General features: G+C 41.2%; 1 protein-coding gene across 2 annotated transcripts in view; it reads right to left on the reverse strand.

Annotated features, from left to right (window-relative positions):
• Positions 1 to 17,111: 17,111 nt before the first annotated feature.
• APP (amyloid beta precursor protein) overlaps positions 17,112 to 20,174 on the reverse strand; it is a 264,416-nt gene continuing 261,353 nt past the window's right edge. For both annotated transcript variants that reach the window (XM_055313495.1, XM_055313494.1), the window contains one exon: positions 17,112 to 18,323. In XM_055313495.1, coding sequence (XP_055169470.1) covers positions 18,222 to 18,323 — 102 coding nt within the window. In that variant the 3' untranslated portion in view covers positions 17,112 to 18,221. The remainder of the gene's footprint in view (positions 18,324 to 20,174) is intronic.

Below are 20,174 nucleotides of genomic sequence, written 5' to 3' on the forward strand. Positions count from 1 at the left end.
AAGAAGGAAGAAACTTGGTTTGGGTTATAGGGATCATAAATTAAAGTGACAATTTTCATAAAAGTAATGGAATTCCCAACTTAGTTGGGCCAGTCACTTGCTTTCCTTATTCAGGAGGGAAGGAGTTATAATCTACAGTATATACAGATCAGGAAGCCTTCTATAGCCTTCCTTTCCTCCTTCTTTCCTTCCTTTCTTCTGAGTTTTCTTCTTTACGTTCTTTTCATGACACCACAGTTCAAACAGTCCGTGGTGTCAGAGACGCACCAAGAGGAGTCAACGTTGCCTGACCTACCCTGTTCAAAACCTAATCCACGTAACAGGAGCTTTTCTGTTTGTGATCCCACAGAGGAATGGAGGCTGAGGTAGTTAACTATTTTGCAGCGCCATTTTGTGTTGAGCACAACAAAATACTTGCTTGCAATTGCGGAGGTAAGAGATGATTTGGAGATTAGTTTAAAATTCCATAAGTTAGATCTTTTACCCTCTCCATTCCTCTCTCCACCTTCCCTTGGCCTCTAGGACTGACTTATATTCTTGTCAGGGTGGAGCCTGGTTGAGGATTAAGTTACATAGTCTATGGAAAAATCACCAGGTTTTTATTTTTTTGTTTTTATATCACTTTAAAATGCAAATAAATTTTAGTAGTGAATAAATTTGATTTAGTGGTAAATACATTTCTCTTTCCTGGGTTATGATAATCTGAATGACTAATTTCATGACAAAACAACTCAGCAACCAAGGGTGTTTCTTAATTATCCTTTCATCTGAATGTTGCCTATCCTAATTTTTTATGCAAAAAAGGATATATTTAGTAACCTAAAGATATGCCTTCTAACCATGGCTCCCCTAAAACTAAATAACTTAATGATGCATTTTCTTCTTTTGGCAGAAGCCAGTATTCTCTTGGTGCAATTCATAATCTCTTTTTGTTTAAAAGCATGACTTTGTCTATCAGAATTGAATTTAACCTAGTTTAATAATCTAACAATTTAACCCAAGGCATGAACAATAACAGGATATACCCAATGTTCCAACTCTATAACTCAAAGGAAAAAAGGCCAGGGGGTTTCTGTCATATGTCATATATAAATATTATCATTCCAGAAGACAGCTTAGTGGTTCTTTAAAATAATATGGAATTATGGGGCACCTGAGTGGCTCAGTTGGTAAGGCATCCAACTCTTGGTTTCAGCTCAGGTCATGATCTCAGGGTCCTGGAATTGAGCCTGCCATCAGGTTCTGCACTCAGCTAGGCATCTGCTTAAGATTCTCTCTCTCTCTCTCTCTCTGCCCCTGCCCCTTTGGCATACTTTCGTGTGTGTATGTGTGTGTGTGTGTGTGTGCATGTACACTGTCTCTCTAAAATAAGTAGATAAATCTTTGAAAATTTTTTTAAAATAAAATAATCTGTAATTAGCTAATATAGACCAATTTTTATCTGTTTTTTGTTCAAATAGATCTATGAATTATAGTTTCAGGGCTCAAAAGCTAGAGCAGAAACTCTGAAGTCATGTGGCAACAATTGTCACAGTTGATCTTGAGTTATACCAAGTTATATATATGTTCATAAATTTTTCTACTAGTTAATGAATTACAGGGAGAAGACCCACAGTTCCAACACATTCTCAGTGGTCCATGAACTAAAAGAAATTAAGAGCCACCTCTCTGGCATTTGCCGTACTGACACTGAATGTAAAGTCCATGAGGGCAGGAGTTTTGTCTATTTTATTGACTTCTCTCTTCCCAGTACGTGGAACATTTTAAGTACTCAATAAATATTCGTTACATGAAGAAATGAATCATAAAAAAGCACTGCAAGATCTCAGTGTTTTATTAATTAGCTAAACAAAGATCAAATATTACTCATTAAAAATTAAATGTTGATTTTTTTAAACTAGTAACCCAAATCTGATTAAGGTTAATTAAGCAGAGTATTCATGAGGCAGAAAATGCTAATTTTGCAAACATTTGGCTGACAGCTGGTTTCTCCACTTTCAATTTCATCCATTGGCTCATGTTGTCCCAGAAGATCTGTGGTTTTTGCTTTATCTATCTAGTAATTACATGCTTGTTTGTCAATTGTTTGCAAGTCTGGACAACACCAAGTGGTTTAGTGAGCCCATCCTCTTCCCGTTGCCTTCTGAGTGCCTCCTTGTGGCAAACCTTTTGAAATTTCATTCATTTATCCACTTAACTTGTTTATTGCCTACATATATTTCAACAGGCATGTAATGATCCCTTTGCTGTTCAAGGGTTTAAGCACAGTTTTGTTTTTCCTTTAACTTCACTCACCTCTTTTCCTATTTGGTGCCACAATTTCAGGCAACAGAACATGTACTTTTTTTAAAAAAAAATTTATTTATTTGTTTTAGAGAGAGAGAGAGCACAAGCAAGAGTGGGAGTAGGGATAGAGGGAAAGGGAGAAAGGGAGAGTTTTAAGCAGACTCTGTGCTCAGTGTGGAACCCAACGTGGGGCTTGACCTTATGACCCTGAGATCATGACCTGAGCCAAAACCAAGAGTCAGATGCTTAACTGACTACCCCACCCAGACGCCCCAACATATGCTTTTAATAATTAGAAGATTGAGACTGCCAAGGAACATGATATGTCTGTATAAGAATATTTTAAAATAAAATGTATTCATTTTATTAACAAATACAATTCTTGATTTTTTTTATTTTAAAAATCTAATTGTAGGGGTGCCTGGGTGGCTCAGTCAGTTAAGTGTCTGCTTTCGGTTAAGGTCACGATCCCCAGGTTCTGGGATCAAGCCCCATGTTGGGCTCCCTGCTCAATTGGAGAGCCTGCTTCTCCCTCTACCTCTCCCCACTGTTCGTGCTGTCTCTCTCCTGTGTTATCTCTCACATATAACTAAAATCTTAAAAATAACTCCAAAAATAAAAATCAAATGGTAAAGGATATAATAGTATAGATGATAAAAGAGTAATAGTATAGAAAATTTAAAAGTAAACGTTAAAGTACTCCATGCAAATTGTTTACCGTTATTGTCATTCCATAGAGATGGTGAACACTAACGAAAGTCCAAAATCAGTGTATTGAGGAAACAGGGTGGTTAGAAGTAAGCAAACTGGTCAGAAGCAAATTACAAAGACGATGTGAAAAGTACAGGGACCCAAAAGTATCCATTGCTTCCATCTGGGGCCAAATTTATTTCCCCTTATAAGACTGCTAATAAAATATTTGTCTTTCACAGCCTCTGGGTTATCTGGTGAATTTCCTGGTTCCTGATGAACTAGTTCTACCTTGGTTTATGTTTTGTGTCATTTCAATCTAAATTGATCCAAATTGGTGCATGTTGTCAAGAGCTATTGTGTCCCCATGAAAGTATTTAACTTCTTATAAATAATGGCAATGATCACCAGAATTGACTTGATAATGATCCAAAAAATAAACAAAGTCACATAGACTCTGGACTTTTATACATCTCTGCTAACTTGTTTTAATGACCTTGTACCATATAGTACTGTCTTAATCTTTTGCTTTGAAATAATTTTAGTCTTACAAAAAGTCTCAAAAATAGTACAGAGCACTCCATATACCCTTCACCCAGCCTCCCCTAATGTCAACATCTTACTTACATATAATCATCGCACCATTATCAAAATCATGAATACTGTGTTGTTGCAAATTTAAAATAATATGTCCTAGCTGATGCTGCCATTGCTATACTTTTCTTTCTCATCTCATTAGATCTCTACTTCTCTACTCCAGAAAAGATAAAACTAAATTCTGGAAAGGGATCCACTCATAACAGGTAGCCCTAAGGAATAGATTCATTCCCGAGTCTCTCTCTCTTTTTTTTTTTTTTTTTTTTTTTTAGCTGGATTCTTCTTTCTTAATAGCACTGGGCTGTGCAATACCAAATGTCAATATTTGAAGCTCGGGCTTCAAAATAGTGACTTGCTGCTTCTGTATTAAGAACTCTCATAATATTCTTATCAGGGACTTGTGTTAATAACTCAAATCTCCACCTCATACCCATGCATACTATCTAGTTAATAAGAGGTTCATCTCCTTTTCAGTGAATACCATTTCTTTGTAACAATAAACTAAATATATATCTTGGAGATAATATGCTCAGCCTAGACATTTGTTTCAAGGTGATTCCAAATTCTAGCCTCTGGATTTAGTGATTTTCATAATGCTTCGATATGGTGACTATTTCAAACTGAAGGCCCAGAGGAAATGCAAATATTTCTTTTTTTAAAAGATTTTTTTTTTATTATTCATTCATGAGGGACAGAGAGAGAGAGAGAGAGAGAGGCAGAGACACAGGCAGAGGGAGAAGCAGGCTCCATGCAGGGAGACCGATGCGGGACTCCATCCCGGGACTCCAGGATCACGCCCTGGGCCGAAGGCAGATGCTAAACTGCTGAGCCACCCAGGGATCCCCAAATATTTCTTTATAACAATTTTTAAAGCCAAGAAGGTTTATTTGTAGGGTCACATTTCTAGCTCATGGATTCGTGGTGTGCTTCTCTAGCCTAGTTTTGTTGTGTGTGTGTGCACCTGTGCATCCTGGGAATGTGAGGAACATGGGGAGCTGTGGGTTTGGGGTCAGTGTCATCCATCCCTGCTGTCTCCCAAATCAATGGCAAACCCAATAATGGCTTTGTGGTCTCCACAACAATAGACAAACCCCTCCTGGGATATTCTTCATTGGAAAGTTCAAGAAAAAGCCATTAATATTTTCACACTGACCTGTTTTGCTTATAAAGTTTGTTGGCAGGAAGTAAGTGCCTTGGTTTCCTTTTCCTTTCTTTTTTTCTTTTTTTTTTTTGAAATATACTTGACACATGTTATATCCATTTCAGATGATTCGTTACAACACAGTGATCCAACGATTTTTTTATGTGCTTGATTGATGAGATGAAGGAAAAGGCCAAACGTGAAAAGTTCAAGGATCAATTTGCTATTCAGATTCGAAAAGATTTAGTTGCAAGAGTCATTTGTGACATCTCTAAGATCTCTCTACTTACCTTACCGTACTTCTCACTCCTCACTCCAAAAAAGAAGGGAAAGAAACCCTTTGCGGTCTGTTGTCTGGGTCCTTTAAATACCCATTGGAGCCTCACTGCCAATGAAATGATTAGAAATCACTGGGTTGTGTCTGGAAGGGGCACCATGTGCCTCTGGCCCATCTGAATTTAATCTAAAAGGGCTCCACACTGGTAGTTGAGAAGAGATAATTACTGCATTAAGTTTTGGAATGTTCACAGCACTTGTGTTGCTTTCTGAAAGAAAACGAGGCCATTTGTGCCTGCCAAGCTTCAAGACAGGAAACATTATACTGGTTGTGGGTAAGAGCCAGTATTTTATCATGCTAAGATAGGGAGACTCACCCGCTGGGCAGCCAGAATAAATATTCTCCAAGCCTTGGCTGGTCTACAAGCCCAGAACCTTTGCTCCATCCCCCTCAAAACTTTGCCACTTTTAACCAACAGTTTTGTTTTTTTTTTTAATTAGAGTCATATTATTTTCTTTCCATATAATTTTCTTTCCCTTAAGGGAAAAGTTGCTCCACTTTTACATATGAAAATCAAATAGATCTGTGTGTAGTGAGCCATATACGTTTGCCAGACTTACCTATAATTTTAGGAAATTTTATTTATTTTTATTTTTTTAAAGATTTTGTTTATTTATTCATGAGAGACAGAGAGAGAGAGGCAGAGAGAGAAGCAGGCTCCATGCAGGGAGCCTGACGTGGGACTCTATCATGAGTCTCCAGGATCATGCCCTGGGCTGAAGGCGGCGCTAAACTGCTGAGCCACCTGGGCTGCCCCAATTTTAGGAAATTTTAAGGAATGATTTAGAGCATGATAGAGAGAAAAATAATATGCAGGAGACATTGGATTGTTTGGGAGATGCCTATGTGGATGTTGTCAAAAGGGTTGAATCAGCACAAGCAACATACATTAAAATAAAAACTCACGTAGTTCTGGGTCTGGAACTGCAAGCAGCAGGGTGCTTTTCCAGTCATTACTATCATCAGAATATTTTCATCTTTTTGCCTCAGGGCATGAAAATGAAACTAGTCCACTCCCCACAAAACCCATTAGCAGAAACAATGAAAAACGAGTGGTCAGACGACACAGGGCTGGCTTTGCAATCAGTTTAGTAGAGTGTAGATACAGTGAGAATGTCGTTTGTCAAAGCAGTTCACATCATAACAAGCTAAACCATCTTTGGACATTCATTCTAGGTTCCTTTCTAGCTGGCTAGTGCGCTTTTCCTTTTTAAAAATAAAACATCGGGATCCCTGGGTGGCGCAGAGGTTTGGCGCCTGCCTTTGGCCCAGGGCGCGATCCTGGAGACCCGGGATCGAGTCCCACGTCGGGCTCCCGGTGCGTGGAGCCTGCTTCTCCCTCTGCCTGTGTCTGTGCCTCTCTCTCTCTCTCTCTCTCTCTCTCTCTCTCTGTGACTATCATTAAAAAAAAAAACATAAAAAAATAAATAAATAAAACATCTGTGTTCTATTACTTTTTTGTCTTTGTTTTTCCTTTTTCTCTTTTCCTCAAAGTTTTCTGATGTTAGGATCCTGCCTACTGTCTGGGACAGGAAAAAGAAAAAAATTCCCTCCAGCTGTCCTTTGAGTGAGAAGATTCTGATCGTTTCTCCTCTACAGAAGCACCTGCTGCCGTGAAAATGACCAGCCCGCCGAGGTGATGGGCAGCCTGGCGCTGGGTGCTCCTGCATCCGTCTAGGTAGCAGCTGAGAAGCTCTCTCTGCCCGTCTCGCCTTCCGAAAGGCAAAACCCAGACTGTCCTCACCTCTCAGCAGGGGGAGGACAGCCTCCGGGTCCTGCCCACAGCAGCTGAAACCCACGGTGCACCTGCAGATTTATTTTAACCAAGACATCCGAATTCTTCCTTTAACCCTCTTCTGGAAAGAAGAGAAGGAGAACACCACCACGATACGTATTTTCCTTCTCATCTATTTGCTCCTGAGATTTTGCCTGCTGGAGATAAAATCATTAGAAGCAGAGGACTTTTGACATTTTTTCCTGGTGAATTTTCTGTCCTCCCCTGGCCTCCTCGGCTCCTTCACCAATCTCATGCCCTACTCTTCACCATAGTGACAACTGGAGACGTAACTCATCCTCTTGACCCAACAAAATCATAGTCACACAGTCGGTGCTGTTGGTGATGGGGTGGGGAGCCTTTCAGAGCATGAAGATATTGTAGGAAAATCCTCAACTCTACCCACAGAGATACAGATCCCTGTGGTCTCCTAGAGCTGTGACTTTCTCCTTTACCATATTAGCACCTTAAAGTTACTCTTTTTTTCTGATGTAATTTGAAGACAGTACACAATGTGTTTATACAACTTGGCTGTGGTATTTAAGATTAATTTGATTTCGGCAGTCCAACATTTACCATTGTGAAAAGTGGCACATTCCGTATCCGCTATGAAATACCTGGGAGAAAGACCAAATGATACTATTTGTCACCCTCTCCCACATGGGTCATCTCCTCTGGTGAGATTAACCTAAATGAGGTTGGGAACAATCCCTGAATTCACTGGGGGGCTCTCTTCACCCTATCACTGAGTGGGGGTGGGGAAGCAGCTGCTGGAGAGGATGTTGGGGAGACAAGGGATAGATTTGGGGGAGCCAAGACCTTGTTTTACAAAGCGCATTACAAGCTCTGATATGGAGTGTTAAGGAAAATAAACAAAACAAAACAAAAGGTCTCAGTGAGAGCTGGAGGTAAGAGGAATAGACCAGAGTCCTGGTTATATCCACCAGAGCTGTGGGTAAGTCCTTTCACAACACTGGACTTAGTGTCCTCCTCAATAAAATAAGGGACCTATCTGAGTAATCTTTAGCGTCCCTTCACCTTCAATATTTCTTTGATCTTAAACATTTTGGGCAAAATTTTGGTAACTAGAATGAGAGGTAGCTTAGAGACCTGAGGACTATTTCATTTATTTTTTTTAAAGTCATAAAATCAAGTGTAATATACTTTTATTCTCTTGGAGATAAAAAGATACAAAGTCTTGGGGTACCTGGATGGCTCAGTTGGTTAAGTGTCTGCCTTTGGCTGAGGTCATGATCTCAGGGGAGTCTGCTTTTCCCTCTCCCTCTGCCCTTCCACTCACTTGTACTTTCTCTCCCTCAAAATCTTAAAAAAAAAAAAAAAAGATACACAATCTTTAGCCAGAAACATCTTTAGAATCTCAGGAGATTCTGTGGGCCAGGCCCTGCATACCCATGGGTCTCAGTCAGGGAACACTCAGAGAGGACAAAGCTGAGGTGTGTGCTGGGAGTCCAGTGTTTAGGGGATCATCTTTTGGTTTGAAGACGAATCTTCTTCCAAATATGCAGAGCTTTTTATGAGTAGCCAAAGTTTAAAATGAGCCAGGAGAGACTAGACATGGGATTATAAATACACACTGAAATTGGCAAGGTGTAGCTTCCAGAAACTCATCTCTCTTAGACCTATTTCCTAGCAGACAACTTTGCTTCCTCAATTCCTGAAGCTTATTGGAGATTCTATTCTGTACATGCCTTTGGTTGAGTGCCCCTGAAGTGTTTATTTCTCTGAGTTTGTCATTTTTCTCTGCCCTATTAAGTATCTGTATTTCATGGTGCAATTTGCCAAAGCTTTTATCATAATTTCTAAGCTGAAGTACAATTCTTCAGTAATAGGTGTAATTTTCATTAAATGATCGTTTTCCTTTTCTTATTGTTGGAGCTCCGTCCCTTGATGTGAAAGGGTTGCTGGCCGTAGATAAAACCCTCTGGTTTGGAAGGATGAATAAAAATGATGCAGGCTATTGAGAGGTTGTTTTTTTTTTTTTTTTTTTTTTTTTTTTTTTTTTTTTTGCCATGGAAGCTTATCAGAAGTCTACTACCTCTGCTGGGCCATTCGTCCACACCCACATGGAGGAAACTACAATAGGAAACTGACATAAGCAAAGACATTTTATTCAGGCCCAAACTACATATGATGAAGAATATTTAAGACTTTTTAGTCTGTGACTGGATCTTGAGAAAGCAAAAGAAGATATTCAGCTCTTTTGGTTAGCTCCAGTTTTTATATTTGGGTAAATCAGTCCCCTTCCTCCCATTTTGCCTCTCCTCATCCTTTTCCTGTGCTAATTATCAAAGTGTGACAACCCAATTGTGTGCACTTATTCGAACAAATGCTCACTGAGCACTCATCATGTGTGAGGCACTGCTCTAGGCACTAAGGATTCATTAGTGAACAAGATAGAAACAAAGACTTGCCTTTATGGAGTTTATATATTGTCATGAAAGGAGGGTAGTAGGCAAATAAAAGTAAGATGGTGGAAAGGAGAAAATGATGGGGGGCAGGGGTGTAGAAGGCTGGGGGAGGAAGAGAATTTAGTTTTAACCAGAATGGTCAGAAACAACATCATCAAAATGATGACATTTGATCAAAGACCTAATGGAGATAAGGAAATAAGGTGAATGGACAACCAGTGGGTTGTGATTTTTGGACTAAGCAACTGTAAGAGTGGAGTTGTCATTTCATGAGACTGGAAGGACAACAAGAGGAGCAAGACATCTGGAGTTTGATGTTGAACATGTTAAGTAGGAGATGTCTGTTAAACATTCAAATGGGCAAATCAGCAGGCAAAGGGAATCTGAAGTTCAGGGGACAGGTCCAGAATGGAAAACAAAAAAGAAATTGTCCTACCCAAGGGAACTGAGCTACGTTCTTCTGTGCCCCAAACAGTCTTTCATTATCAGTTAATTATGCTAGGCCGATCAAGAAAGAGGACTGGCTGTCACCTTTACTTATTCTAATGGAATATATATATATATATATTTTTCCTTAATGTGGTTTTAAAACATGTTTACAATTTTCTGATATGGTTTCATCAAGAGATAAAGTCTATGTGCCCTCTCCTTGATCTGAGGCAGGTCCTTGTGACTCCCTGCATGAACTGGGTATGACAGAGGTGATGTCATGGAAATTCTGAGACTGAGGGCAGAAAAGGCAATACAGTTTTTGCCCTCCTTTCTGGGACATTCACCCTTGGGACTCTGCCACTGTGCTATCAGAAGGGTCAAGCACACGTGGAAAGGAACTGAGGCTTGTGGCCAAACTCCCAAGCTGACAGCCCGCGTCAACTTGCCAGCCCTATGAGTGCGCCATCTTGGAAACAGATCCTGCAGCCTTTAGATGAGCTGCCCGCATTGATACTATGTGGACACACGCTTTCTCCATTGACCCCTGTTCAAATTGCTGACTTGTGGCAAAATAAAAATTGTTAGTGTAAAGTCACTGTGTGCATAGTTGTGGTAACTTGGAAACTTGTAAGGTCTTGCGAGTGGAACCACATGTTTGTTTTTTAGCCACTGTATCCCCCATCCCTGGCACTGTCTGTGTGCATACAGTAGGCATTCAGTAACAGTGAGATGTGAATGAATGAGCCAAGGTGAAGCAACTGTGGCCACCTCACAAACTGAAGGAGGAAAGTTTGAGGTTCTTAAGAAAGATTCTAAGTTTGGAGAAACAGTTCAGCTTGAGAAAAACTAAGTTTAGGGCAGTTAAAAATTGCAGTATGCTCTGAGGTGTGTCAAACAGGTTTTCCAAGAACACTTAGTTATCCAAGACAACTTAATGACAATTAAAATGATTTACTCTGGAAATTACTCTAAAATCTTTTCAAACGGAGCAACGTTAGAAATGAGACATTGCCTGCTGATTGGCCTCAGGGCCTCTTAGTTGCCAGAGGAGGTGGTGCTTTAATAACCAAAATGGATCTTCATATTCTGATTTGATCTGCAAATGTATTCCACAAGTAAATATATATAATCAGGGGTGCCTGGTGGCTAAGTCGGTTAAGCATCTGCCTTTGGCTCAGGTCGTGATCTCAGAGTCCTGGGATAAAGCCCCAAGTCCAGTCAGACTCTGCTCAGTGGGGAGTCTGCTTCTCCAACTCTCCCTCTGCCATTACCCCTGCTTGTGCGCGTGCTTTCTCTCTGTCAAATAAATGAATAAGATAGTTAAAAATATATATAAAATCAAAGCAAGGGAATTACATAGTGGTTTGTGCTCTGGTTTTTCCTTTGCACACAAAATCACACCACTGCAGGGTCCTTATATCTATAGATAGGGAAGAAGAAAGAGAAGAAGATGGCTGCAGGGACCTTTCAAGAATCTTCTACAAGAGAATTATCCCTGAATAACCAGCCTCATAGGAAAATGCTATGTACAATGAAGGCAAAATTAGCCTCTTTTCATTTCAACTTGGCAATATATGACATTACCTAAGTCCTCCTCAGTCCTGTTGGTACTTTGAGAGGACACTCACATATACTACTGATGAGGGTAGAACTTCTTTTTTTGAACATCAGTTAGGTATTATGAATAAAGAGATAAGAATAAAAAATACCCTTCTAGTTCTCGGACACGCTCCTGAGTAGCTAACACTTACATACCACTTACTCCATGTCAGAAAATGTTCAGAACACTTCATATATATTAACAGATTTAACCCTCATGACCACTGTATGAAGAACTATTATTATCTTATTTTACAAATCAGGAGACTGAGGCCGAGCCTGACTCATGTGCATTCTTGCAGCAGATGTTAAACTATCTTTTATTAAAAAGCAAAAACTAAAGAACTCGTTGGTTTGTGGTCAAAGATATTGGCTTAAACAGAGTAATAGCAAAAAAATTTCCCAAGAGGGTAGATTGAATATCTTTATGTGGTCTTTAAAAATAGTTGAGAAACTTTTCGGTGACACGAGAATATGCACATATTAAAGTGAGTGGAAAAGCAGGAAATAGGTTACTAGATATGAAAAAAAAAGCAAGCGAGGTAAATCCACGTGACTTAAAAATACTGAAAGTATATATGCAAAAGTATTGGCAATACTTCTGTCAGGATGGGGGTGGATTATGGGTGAATCCTTTTTCTTCCTACATTCTGGATTATCTACAATAGCATTTATAATCACCATGTATATTATTAAAACAAAAATAGGAATCTGGGCTTGAAACTCAGGGAGAAGATCTAGGTTTAAGCTTTGCACATGAGTTATTATGAATATTTCCCATGTGGCTGAGGTTACTTAGAACAGGGTATAGTAGAGAAACCCTGAGGGCAGAGCCTTGAGGCCACTAGCATCTGAAGCTGCAATTCTTATGACCTCTCATGGCTTATATAATCACGGGAGGACGTACTGATTCAAAATGAAGAGTTGTGGGTCTCCAGGGATTATCTAAGTAGATCCAAGATGGGATCCAGGAAATTGCATTTTTTTGGCCAGGCTTCCAGGTAATTCTGATACAGGAGAATGAGAGAGGCTTTGAGGAACACGGATCTGAAGACCAGAACTCCAAGGAGGACTCAGGTAGAAAGACGATTAGACAGTCATGGCCAGGAAGCCAAAGGATTTTTGAGGCGATATCTGTGAAACAAGTTGAAAGCACATAGTGATACAACAAGAGGCTCTCCACGGGGTTGCATATAGGAATCACCTGGGGGAGCTTTGAAAACATACTAGCGTAGGGATTTCCCCATAATGGTGGTTAAATCTCCCTCTTCAGCATTACTAAGAAGAAAAGGAACTGCAACTTTCAAATTATCTGTAGGTAGAGGAAAAAAAAAAAAAGAAAACAAGTTCTAACAGCATGCCCATAGCTGGCCTGTGGCAGCCAGGACACATCAATGGGTGGGTGCAGAAATGAGGGGGAAGGAGGTCTGCAAAGCCTGAGGGGACCCAGGGACTTTGAGGGAGAAAAAAGACAAAATCACCCTCAAAAGAGAAAAATGAAGTAATATATACAAAAATAATGAAGGCAGAGGGGGAGTTGGTAGTGGAGATCCCTGGCTGCAAAGGGGGGGCTCGGCAAGTGGGTGGGACCAGAGAGGGGGACTTGGAGAAGCCCACGGTTCTGTGGGAAGAGAGGGGGTGTTCTTGGGAGGCTGGGGGGGAAGGGAAAGAAGAAAGTGAGCAGCATGAAGAATCCTACAGAGAACAGGAGCAAGGCACACCTGGTGCTGCCTTCCAACACCGCCCACGGGGAAACTGTGCAGAACAGAGCAGAACCCACGGAAGAACGTGCTCTTACCTAGGCACCTGCCCACCCCATTACTGTAAATGGAAAAGCACAGATGTTTCTAGAGAGAACGACTGTGAAACATCCGAAGTTAGGAAGAAAAGCTCCTCGGCTGGGCAAGACTCCCCCTCAAAAGCACCATGAAGTTGACAACGACTGCAACCAACACTGAATTGAACAGCCTCCAACGTGCATCTGGAAAATACCCGGAATCAGAAATAACATAAGCTAAGGAGAGAAATCAAGACAAAAATCAGGAAGAAAGGCAACGAGAGCTGATTGAATTTAGGGAGGGATGGAGGAGAAAATCACAGGACTGCATCTGTAATAAAGAGCAGGCTATGAGGGGCCCACAGGAGAATGGGTTCACATAAAAACTTAATAAAGGGAACTGAGTAGAAGGAGGAAAAACAAGAGAATGAAAATGAGAAAATAAGTTTTATTTTTAAAGATTTTTAAAATTTATTCATGAGAAACAGAAAGAGAGAGAGAGAGAGAAGCAGGCTCCATGCAGGGAGCCCAACGTGGGACTCGATCCCGGGTCTCCAGGATCACACCCTGGGCTGAAGGTGGCGCTAAACTACTGGGCCACCAGGGCTGCCCAAGAAAATAAGTTTTTTTTTTAAAGACTTTATTTATTTATTCATGAAAGATACACACACACACACACACACACAGAGGCAGAGGGAAGCAGGCTCCATGCAGGGAGCCTAACGTGGGACTCGATACCAGGTCTCCAGGATCACGCCCTGGGCTGAAGGTGGCGCTAAACCACTGAGCCACCAGAGCTGCCCACGAAAACAAGTTTTAAAAAGGATCAGAATGGGGCACTTGGGTGGCTCAGTGGTTGAACCTCTGCCTTTGGCTCAGGTGGTCATCCTGGGGTCCTGGGCATCAGGCTCCCCACAGGGAGGCAGGAGGAGAAGCCTATGTCTCTGCTTCTCTCTGTGTCTTTCATTAATAAATAAATAAAATCTTAAAAGAAAAGAAAATGAGAAAATAATTTTACAAAAAGGATCAGAATGAGGTGGAAAAGGAAATGAGCAAAAAGAGGCCGAAAGTGTGTACTCCTGGGTGTCGCTGACAAAGAAAATAATGGAACAGAGTACTTAAGACTGTAATCCAAGAAAAAGTTCCAGAAATAAAGAACTGAATCGACACACTGAAAGGGCCCCCAGGGGTTACCCAGGAAAAGTGCATGAGTAATCAACTCAGAAATATTCGACTTTAAAGATAAAGAAAAAAAAATTCTCAGAGCCTCTAGGTAGAAAATGAAAACACTTAACAAAAGCAAAGAGAAGTAGATTGGCTTCAGATTTCTCAACAATAATATATGAAGCAAGGCAATAGTGGAGCAGCATTTTCTAGACACTTAAGGAAAGAGAAGCTGCCCTTCAAGTTTCAAGGTCATAGAAAAATCAGTTTTGAATGTGTCAGAAACTTTTGGATACTATCCACATATTCTCTTTCTTCTTTTTTTGAAATTTATTTATTTTTTAGTAATCTCTATACCCAACATGGGGCTGGAACTCACAACCCTGAGATTAAGAGTCTCATGCTCCTCTGACCCTAACAGGCGCCACACATGCTCTTGCTGAGGAATTCTAGTTTCTAACTGGAGGGTGGGCTTCATCCACCAAACGATGTCTAGGGACAAAAAAAAAAACAATGGAGAGCATTTCACATATTCCACAAAAGAACTGAAACTAAAATAGGGTGGGGTCGGGGGTTGAAGAAAAATATATAAACACTTAGGTCTGAATAAATAGAACAAATGGGAGAAGGGAGAGAAAAGGGGGAAAGCAGGGAGAGACCATTCACTATTGTGTAGGTGGTAGGAAGGGGTCAAAGAATACCATTTGGAAAAGACAAACGATATGCTTGTAAAAGTTAAGGAAAAAGGGAGAACACTATGAAAATCATTAGTAAAAAAGTAACCACTAGAATGAAAATACAAAGCTTCCTATAAACTGCAAACACGCATGCACATATGTATGCACGCACACATACACGTATGCGTTCGCCAAGAGCCCTCCTTCCCGGAGACACAGGATATATAAGACACTCAGTAATTACAGCAGACGATAGAACTGAGAGCAAACAGAGCAGTCATATCATAAAACTAAATGGGCTTAACTTGCCTATTAAGCCAAAAAGACTTCCACATTGGCTCCTATAGCAAAAACCAACTCTGTGCTATGTACAAGTCATGCACTTAAAATGCAGCAGCTGAAAAAGCTAAAAACAAAGGGGATGAACAAAGATTTATCGGGCAAATGGACACAGTAAGACAGCAGGGCTTGCAATCCTGATGGCAAAATAGATTTCAAGCCCAAAACAGAAGACAGGAACAGAAAATTCGGAAGCACAAAATGGCCCTTGGGAAGATCAAAGAATATTGAACTTTATTCATAGGAAGATAAATGCAAATGAAAACTATGTTGAGGTGCCATTTGTCACCTGTCAGGTTGGCCATGCCAAACTCCTCTCAAATCTCACTGATTTCTGGGCTGGACAAATTGCCTATTGATTAATCCCCAAACTAGCTGGAGAATTATTTCAATGTAGCTCAACTTGAAAACCAAGATTAGAAAGCATGATCATTTTTCATGAATTCTACCTACAGATCTATAAAATCTATTATATGCTTTAAAAATTTCCTCATTAGCTCTGAAATGATCACAGTTAAAACTTGCTGTTACTGGGGTTGAAGCTAGTCTGGGAGGAACATCCTAAACCTTTGAGCAAGTTCAGTCTCAATTTACCAGCATCATGAGACAATGTACCGTCCTACTAGGACTAACTATCCCCCACTGGCTGCCTTCTATCCCAGCAAAATGGAACTCCAGCTTATACCCAAACTGTCACATCTAACGCACCTTCCCACAACTGTCAGGTCTAAGCACCCTTAACAGGAGGAAGGAGGGAGCGATTTTGTTCTCATGAGAACAGGACACACAGACGAGTTTAATGCAGTCTGTTCATCGAGCATAGTGCATGATGAAACAAGTGATTTTCTGTGTTTTAGGTTAAGAGGTCGAATCTAAAGCTGAAACGAGAAGGCCGGTGCGCATGTTCACGGATCTCAAGCATAACACAGCAGAAACACCAGGTCAATGTGTTCTTAGAACTCTGAGGTAGCAACTGGATAGACTGCTCTGGTCAAAAATCATACATAGGACACTGTGTTAAAATAGCTACAGGAGTCCCTAAGTGGGGGCAATTTAGCCCCCCAAGGGGCATGTGGAAACATCTGGAGACATTTTTGATGGTCACAACTGGGGAGTGCTCCCGGCATCTCACGAGTAGAGACCAGAAATGCTGCTAAACATCCTTCACTGCTCAGGACAGCGGCCCAGAACCAGGAAGGAATCCCTACAAAATGCCAGTTGTGCCACAGTTCAGGAAACCTGCTCTAGAGATAGCCATGAGCTTATCTTGGTTTTTTAGCTTCCCCAGAAGTTGTCTCTTCATCTCTTGTTTGAGATGGTGATGGTCTGTCTGGATGTCTGTGCCTCCTCACAATTCTTGTGAGATGTAATGCCCAACGTGATGGTCATGAGGAGGCGGGGCCTTTAGGAGGTGACTAAGGTCAGGAGGAGCCTTAAAACGGGATTAGTGCCCTTGTACAATGTGAAAGCTGCGACCTGGAAGGTCCTGAAGAGACCATGCTGGCACCTTGACCGTGGACTTCCAATCTCCAGCACCATGAAAAGTAAATTTCTGTTATCTCTTGGCTTATCGGGTCTGTGTATCTTGATACAGGAGTCTGAACAGGTTAGGACAGGGGCAAGCTTGAGGACCAGGATGTGGTGGCAAAATACTTTGGACCAAGTTTAAAGCTGAATTAGGTCAATGAAGTACTTTACTAGCACTGGAAGATGCACGTTGGCCCCAATTTCCTACTCGGCCTTGCAGTTAAGATACAAAGGTGTGGATGTCCAGTGTTCGATTATGTTAGAAGACCTCTCACCAGCCTTGAGAAGGCTACATGCTCAGCAGGTAGTTACCATGGAATCATTCACACCAGCACAACGGCGCTCCTCCAAGAATGTATTTATTTACATGAAAACACCGTTTTATACAAATTGAAGACAAATCTTAAAGGGTTTGCCTAGATAGGCTTTCCCCATTCCCTGATTTTGCCCCTTTTACTTTCTTTCGCTGTCATAAATAAAACGTTTTAGGCTGGTTAAAAGCAGCTGAATCTGCCTCTTTTCTCCCCACTCCCAGATTACTTTGAATATTTAACGTCCCTACTTATCCCTTAAAGAAAACTCTTGCCCAGGGTGATTTTATTTAATTTATTTATGTAATACAGTGTAGAAAGCTATCATGGTCATAAGCAATGATTCTGTACAATCATCCTGCGGAAAATTTCTTGGGCGAATTCTTGGTAATTTGAGACCAGCAGAGCACTCCCTCCCCCCCACCCCTACCCCACCCGTAAAAGTGCTTACAATGAACAGGGATTCTTTATCAAAGATCCAAAGATACATGGACAAAAGAGTTTCAATTCTCAATGCCTAATGTGTGCACATAAAACAGGCACAAAGAAATAAATGTGTATCCTCGTAATTCCTCTATCACAAATATAGCAGAAGCAGCATTCTGTACAGTAAAATGCAATCATGGAAAAAAATTCTCTAGATCATTTGGAATACTTAAAAATGCTCTTTAACTTTAAAATGCATAGTGATCAGGAAAAGAATACTTAGGCAAGAGAAGCAGCTACACCCCCATGTTCACACGAAGCATCCCCCATCGATTCTTAAAGCATATTTCAAGTAGGAGTTTAATTGGGTCACAAGCCACAAGAATAATATACAACTGGCTAGGGGCTACGTGATAAATAATCAGGAGAGAATCTATTCATGCACTAGTTTGATACAGCTAAATTCTTTACAGTACACAAAACCCATTAATAATGTAGAGACCAAAATGTAAAGAGAGAGAATACATTACTGATTTGTATATTAATTCAAGTTCAGGCATCTACTTGTGTTACAGCACAGCTGTCGAAAGGCGATAATGAGTAAATAATAAAACAGAAGGGTTTGTTTCTTTCCACATTATTCTATAAATGAACACCGATGGGTAGTGAAGCAATGGTTTTGCTGTCCAACTCCGGAGGCTGCTGTGGCGGTGGTCTAGTTCTGCATCTGCTCGAAGAACTTGTAAGTCGGGTTTTCATAGCCATTCTGCTGCATCTTGGAGAGGTGGCGCTCCTCTGGGGTCACAGCAGCGTCAACCTGAGATGCAAGGGCGAGGACAAGTGAGTCAAAAAAAAAAAAATATCCATCTTTTAAAAGTGCACACGTTGAACAGGTAAGGGATAAGGAGCGCAGGACTCTTCTTTCCCTCCCACTGCGCCGCCTCCCAGCAGGGCGCCTGTGCCCTCCAGTTACAGGGATGCTCCATCTGGCCACCAGGGGACGCCTGAAACCTTGTCGAGCTGGCTCTGCCTGCAAAGTGCTCGCTGGTCGCTTCCCTAAACCTTAACAGTAACTGGATACATGTAAAGCAATTTTTTTTTTCTTTCCTCCCTCTTGGCTCAAGAAATGACAAAAAGGCCACAATGGAAAACTGTTTTACTTGAAAGGGTGGTGGTGAGCTGGAAAAAAAAAATCCAAGAGCATCATGCAGAGAGAGTCAGCAAAGTACACAGGCAAATAAATCTCGACAGCTGATGATTATCTTTTCCACACTCATTTTAATTTTCTCCCTGCTTTCACTAAACTTAATATGAATCTTTTAACGTAAATGATGATCTACATATATCAAAGAGGCCATGTGGCACAGGAAAAAAAGGAAATATATTCAAAGAATATACTGTTCTAGATTATGTGTGTATATATATACATACACACACGTATTTTTTAAAAATATTTTATTTATTTATTCATGAGAGACACAGAGACAGAGAGAATCAGAGACACAGGCAGAGAGAAAGCAGGCTCCATGCAGGGAGCCCAACACGGGACTCGGTCCCGGGTCTCTAGGATCACACCCTGAGCCGAAGGCAGGCACTCAACCGCTGAGCCACCCAGGCGTCCCATGTATTTTTTTTTTTTTAACTGAATACTAAGACCGTAGAGTGTATGTCCAGCTGAAGATTTAAAAACAGATCCTCTGTGCTGATGTGTTCTATCTCTAGGATCAGGCCGGCGGCTGTAAACCTGCCAGGGGCCTAGGACAGAGCCCTGTGATGTGGGGAGTGTCCCATCTAGTATCTAGGGTATTTACTGTACCACTCACACTGCACAGAAGTACTGAACTCTTTGCTGAATGAATGAAAGCTGAGTTTTGTTATTTTTAACATTTCCTTTCTGCAAAAGCATTGGAAGATGAAGCGAATCGACACAAATGTCATCACAATGAAGCCTGTTTTCCACAGAGAAGTTAGGACGTACGGTACAGAAGATGGTTTTTCCCCTCTCAAGGATACTGTATGTCTATGCTGCACATGATGAAACCGGGGTCCTCCCATCATTCCAGAACACTGCTGGGTCATTCCCCCCGGGTGAGTGCTGCAAGGTCACACCCAGCTCTTCATACAGCTTTCCCCTGAGAGCCAGCCTGGCATGGTTCTGGACCCACACAGCTGTCTCTTTGATGCATCACCCCTGAACCCCATGAAGTAAAAACACCAGAGAACAGGTGTGTTGGAGCTAAGACGCCAGGTCTGGGGATGGAGCCCGACAGGACTAGACCCCAGCTGGCTAATGAATGATTCAGACTGAAAGATTGGTACAACCACTGTGGAAAACAGTGTGGCGGTTCCTGAATAAACGACACATAAAACTACCAGAGCATCCAGCAATTCCACTGCTGGGTATTTACCGGAAGGAAATGAAATCACGATCTCGAAAGGCTACCTGCAACCTCCCGTTCACTGCAGCAGTATTTCCAACAGCCGCAGCACGGAAACCACCTACGCGTCCACCCACAGGTGAGCAGAGTATCATTCACTGGGATGTTATTCAGCCATGAAAAAAAGTTAATTTCTGCCATTTGTGAATGCATGGGCCTGAGGGCATAATGCTCATTATGCTAAATGAAACAGGCCGGACAGAGAAAGACAAGTATTATATGATCTCACT

The sequence above is a fragment of the Nyctereutes procyonoides genome, unplaced genomic scaffold (genome assembly GCF_905146905.1).
Source record: "Nyctereutes procyonoides isolate TBG_1078 unplaced genomic scaffold, NYPRO_anot_genome, whole genome shotgun sequence".
NCBI lineage: Eukaryota > Metazoa > Chordata > Mammalia > Carnivora > Canidae > Nyctereutes > Nyctereutes procyonoides.